Raw genomic sequence first — 5,480 nt, forward strand, 5'->3', positions numbered from 1 at the left:
TTGACTTTCTCCGGAATGCAAGTCTGAGTCAACTCTCAAATTCATCAGAGATCCATCGTGGTGTATAATGTGCAAAGAGGGTCGTGGTAATTGGTGAAGCCCCAAATGGGTCCAGAGTTTTCCGGCTTGGACCATCCAATTAGTCCAGGCCTAAACCTTAAACAAATATTGAAATTGGACGAATGGCTACACTCACAAGCCCATCTGTACATTTCTTAGCCTTTCCTAGGAGGAAGAAAAATCCCTTGTTATTTGCGTCGCTACACGATTTGAATTGTGAAATAAAAGATTTAGAAATGAAGGGGGTGATTGGCTTGATGGTTTTACCACATTTGTAGGAAGATCTATTTCGATAAGAGCAAAACTTTCAAAATTGTTGTTGGGACTCAACTTCGTAAAACAATTTGGCTTAAATAAGATTATCATTGAAATAGATTTTTAAACTATCACCGATCCTATTAATCCAGAGCTTATGGTTGCTAATGCTGGTCTTGTTTTACTTAAAGATGTTAGAAGACTGTTGACCTCTCACTTTGAGTTCAAAGTGCGACATAACTTTCTGGAAGGAAACTGTCTCGCTCGATAATACCGGAATCGGTAAGGGCTTGGAAAGTATGACCTTTTCACTACCTTTTAAAGAGTTACTTCATATTTATTAAGTGATAAGATAGGGAAAATAGATTCATGAGGTTAATTATTTGTATTTGGATTTAGCCTTTTCTTTTCATATAAAAAATAGAGAGTGCATTTTAAGATACTTGTTAAGCCGCAGTTCATGCGTTGAAATCATATAATGTTGACTTTGCATGTTTAATATTTTTGTAACGGGGGAATTATTATTCTTCTAGTCCACTCAAATATCTCTATATCATAAAGAAAATTTGAAATAATTTTCAACTTCAAACTTTTACTTGAATATTTGAATACCCCTCGTACTCTTCATAAGACACAATAGTAAATCATACATGACTGGATCACAAACAAAATGCCAATTTGAAACTAAGAACATAAATATTCCCATATTTCGTTGATTCGCAACCGATAATTTAAACCGTTCTCTGAAATAAGTCGAGCTCGTCATTTCAATTTCCTTAACAAATTATTATTTGTTGTTGCTTGCGCATGTGAGTGCCTTCTTTGCAAGTTTCCAAATTAAATTTTATGATTTGATCATCATACTGTATTTTAAGACCCACCCGTATTTTGGTTGGGTGCTGTCATGCCATTTTTAGAATAGGGTTCTCTGGTTCTTTACGAAAAGGGAAATCTCCGAGCAGTAATGCTTACTCAATGCTATTACTTCATCCTTTGATTTGATCACAAATCATTGAACCATTTTGATTGATCGGATGGCAATCATTTCCTTTATCTGCAATGAAGAAACCTTCATTGGATTGCCAATCAAGTGATAAGAATCGTCAGGATCGAATAATGCTCCCACTTTATCTCAAATATAAGATAAAAATTGGCGTCACTTTGCTTGAGATTTTTATTTAAAATTAAAAAAGAAGAAGATATGATTCTTATTTCTAAGTCATGAGACAACCCCGCGCGTGAATTTAACATCGCACAGTACGAATTTGATTCTTCATAATCTCAAGCGCTAAAATGCTGTATTTGGACCGTGAATCCTACTTTTGGCTCGCGTCGTGCGTATGATCTTCCCCAATCAACCGAACCCGATAGCCCATCGCATACTCCGATACTACACCGTCTTTGCTCGCAAGTTTCTTAGATAAAGATCGTATCTCACGTTAATGTTCGGTACTGTATGAAAGTTCTTCGTATTATTCGGTCGCCTTTTGAGTTGAGTGACCGGTTTGGTTCCCAAACTCTCTCCTATGCAAAGACAAAACAATGTAGTTTTTTCAGTCAAATTTCGTTGGAAATTGCTGACATGACACTATCTACTGATTTGATGACAAAAGAATTACAACGGAATTTGACGCAAATATGTAAGGCTGAATTGGCAAAATTAGAAAGTTTGGAATATAATTGTTATATGTACAATAGATTTAGGACTGATTGACTAATCTCCTCCAATGTAACATGAAAAAGCAACCGTGACAACTCCTTTGGAATGGGAACGCTGCAAATCAAAGCAATCAAAAGGGTGCAGATAACGTTGTTTTGGGTTGACTTTGACTGCCATTTGAATATACCCTCTTCCTTTTTGTAGGGGATGAATGCCCTTTGTAGGAACCCTCAGCAAATGAACCTGAACTCAACTTGCAAAGGGAGGCATGGCATGCCGACTCCAACTAGATTTGAGGTCAAGTAGCTTCAGAAGCTCACCTCCTCTTTCACCTTTATCATCTCTATGTAAAGAGCAGCGCGCGATGCCATTCAGGATCATATCAATCATCAAGAAAGAGAGTTGTAGCTTGCTAGCTGTCTGGAAAACCAGAGATGGCTAAGGCAATGGCAAGCTTGGGCACGTTCTCGTTAGTCCTCTTGCTAGCTCTAGCAATGGCTGGGGCGGCTCCAGGGCCCAAGCAAGTGAAGTGCAAAGACAAGAACTACCCACTTTGTTACCATGTGCAGCTCCATTGCCCTGCTGCTTGTCTCAGGACTTGTGAGGTGGATTGTGCTTCCTGCCAACCAGTTTGCACCAGCAGCAACATCAACAACAACAGCAGCAGCACCAATAATAACAACAATAACAACGGCAGCAACAATGCCAACAACAACAACGGCAATAGTAGCAGCAGCAGCAACAACAACAACAACAACAATAACAGCAACAGTAGCAGTAGCAGCAGCAACAACAACAACAACAACAACAACAACGGCAGCAGCAGCAGCAGCAACAATAACAACAATAACAACAGCAGCAACAGTAGCAGCAGCAACAATAACAACAACAACGGCAGCAGCATCAGTAACAACAATAACAACAACAACATCAATAACGGCAATGGCAACGTCAACAACAACAACAACAATGGCAATGGCAACGCCAACAACAACAACAACAATGGCAATGGCAACGCCAACAACAACAACAACAACGGCAACAGCAATGCCAACAACAACAACAACAACGGCAACGGCAATGTCAACAACAACAACAATGGTGGTAACAACAACAACAACACCAACGGCAGCAATGGCAACAACAATGGCAATGGGAATGTGAACAACAACAACAACAATGGGAACGGTAATGTGAACAACAACAACAACAATGGGAACGGGAACGTGAACAACAACAACAACAATGGAAACAACAATCAGAACAACAACAACAACAATGGCAACAACAACCAAAACAGCAATGGCAACAACGGCAACAACAACCAGAACAGCAATGGCAACAATGGCAACAACAACCAGAACAACAACAATAATGGCAACAATGACACCCCGACGAACCCCCCACCACCAGCCATGCCTCCTCCGCCGCCTACCAGCGGTGGTTCCACCCCTCCTAATGCCCCACCAACCAACATGCCTCCTCCGAGCAGCGGTTCCAACACACCTCCTCCTACTTGGTATCCTCCTCCGCCTCCACCGAGCGAAGTACAAGGAGTGAAGAGAGTGAGGTGCAAGGATAGAAATTACCCTCAATGCTATGTGTTGGAGCAAAGCTGCCCCAGTGCTTGTCCATCTACCTGTGAGGTTGATTGTGTTACTTGCAAGCCAGTTTGCAGTAAGTCGTCACTATATCCACTTTTCTCATCCATATTTTTTGAATTTTTGTTTGTTTTAAGCTTGCATTCAAATAGCACATTGTTGTCTTCATTCACTGTACATAGACTTGCATGAGCATGATTCTTCAAAGCTGTTATCTAGCTCTACATAAATTTAGTGAATTCTTAAGAATTAATGTCCTGAAAATGGGACAGGATGATTGCTTCAATTGATTAGATTAGGAACATGCAGATAGACACTTATGAGACTTTGATTAGTCACTCTGGTACGTATTCATCCCCAGACCAGATCATGGCACACACGAGGATCTCAATCGGAATTACTATGACTAGTTTCTCCAAGGATGCTAAAAATTTCTATGGTCAAATGTGAGCAGGCTGCGACTATCCTGGCGCGGTGTGCCAGGACCCACGCTTCATCGGCGGCGATGGCATCACCTTCTACTTCCATGGCAAGAAGAACCGCGATTTCTGCCTTGTCTCCGATTCCAACCTCCACATCAACGCGCACTTCATCGGCCGCCGAAGTGTCAACATGGGCCGCGACTTCACCTGGGTCCAGTCCATTGGTATCCTCTTTGGCTCCCACAACCTCTTCGTCGGCGCCCTCAAGACCTCAGCTTGGGACGACGCCATCGACCGCCTCTCCCTTTACCTTGACGGCACCCCCATCACCCTCCCTCAACACGAGGGTGCCCTGTGGCACTCCGAGACCACCCCACGCATCTCATTCACAAGGTACCGCGACACTAATGCTATTGAAATCGAAGTGGAGAAGAACTTCAAGATCAAGGCCATGGTTGTCCCAATAACCCGGAAGGATTCATCCATCCACAACTATGGAATAACCGATGAAGATTGCTTCGCTCACTTGGACGTGAGCTTCAAGTTCTACGCATTGAGTGGCGACGTGAGTGGCGTCTTGGGGCAGACCTATGCGAGGAACTACGTGAGCAGGGCCAAGATGGGCGTGGCGATGCCGGTGCTGGGAGGCGAGAGGGAGTTCGCATCGTCAGGCCTTTTCACGACCGACTGTGCAGCATCCCGGTTTATTGGCCAGTTGGTGCCGAGGAACTCGATTGAGAGTTTTGAGTATGCCGATCTGGAGTGCGCTGGCGGAGTAGAGGGCCGTGGGGTTGTCTGCAAGAGATAACTATGCTTAAAATCACTCCTTGATGTCTCAGTCTCATTCTTGTGCAAAGTTATAAGCACCTTCTGTTGTTAAGTTGATACAATAAGGTCCAGAGTCACGAAATATGGTGGGGTGAATTATGCCGTCTCTGGCCGGCTTCCATTCTAAGTATCTGTTCATTTCTTTTAATAAAGCTCTTTGCGACAAGTGAACAATTGTGTATTTTGTGTTATCTATTCTTGGCATGAAGAGTATAAACCACATATCCAATATATTTCCACTTAATTGGATACACCATCTTCCGCAGGCGGTTCACAATTCACACAGCAATATAGCGTAGTCAAAGTGGGGCTAGTTAGTGACCTTTATATACAAAGTGTTAATTAGCATCCTTATTTAAGGGTATACCCAAAAAAGTCTCTCCTCATTATGTCGAGGCGACCGATCTCTCTTCAATCACCACCGACAATCCCACTCAATGGTGGCGGTGAGCCTTGGCACGAACTGGGGCCTGCGATGACCATTTGCGAGATGGACATCAAAATGGCAGACCAGAGCCAGTGCAACGCTTTTCATCTCCACCAAGGCATCTCCTTGCCTAGGCAGACCCGAACCCGGCCTGGAACACTGGGTACTTGTACAGGCTCTCAGGTGAGAAGACCCCATCCCTTGTCGGCCACCACCTGGGCCTGAAC

General features: G+C 43.2%; 1 protein-coding gene across 1 annotated transcript; it reads left to right on the plus strand.

Moving 5' to 3' along the window:
- The first annotated feature begins 2,409 nt into the window (after positions 1–2,409).
- On the plus strand, positions 2,410–4,992 carry LOC104423413 (merozoite surface antigen 2-like). Its single transcript, XM_039303705.1, has 3 exons — positions 2,410–2,495; positions 2,874–3,652; positions 4,031–4,992. Exons 1-3 carry the CDS (start codon positions 2,410–2,412, stop codon positions 4,804–4,806), a joined length of 1,641 nt encoding a protein of 546 aa, XP_039159639.1. The 3' UTR covers positions 4,807–4,992.
- Positions 4,993–5,480: the final 488 nt, after the last annotated feature.

This window comes from Eucalyptus grandis, chromosome 10, assembly GCF_016545825.1.
Source record: "Eucalyptus grandis isolate ANBG69807.140 chromosome 10, ASM1654582v1, whole genome shotgun sequence".
Taxonomy (NCBI): domain Eukaryota; kingdom Viridiplantae; phylum Streptophyta; class Magnoliopsida; order Myrtales; family Myrtaceae; genus Eucalyptus; species Eucalyptus grandis.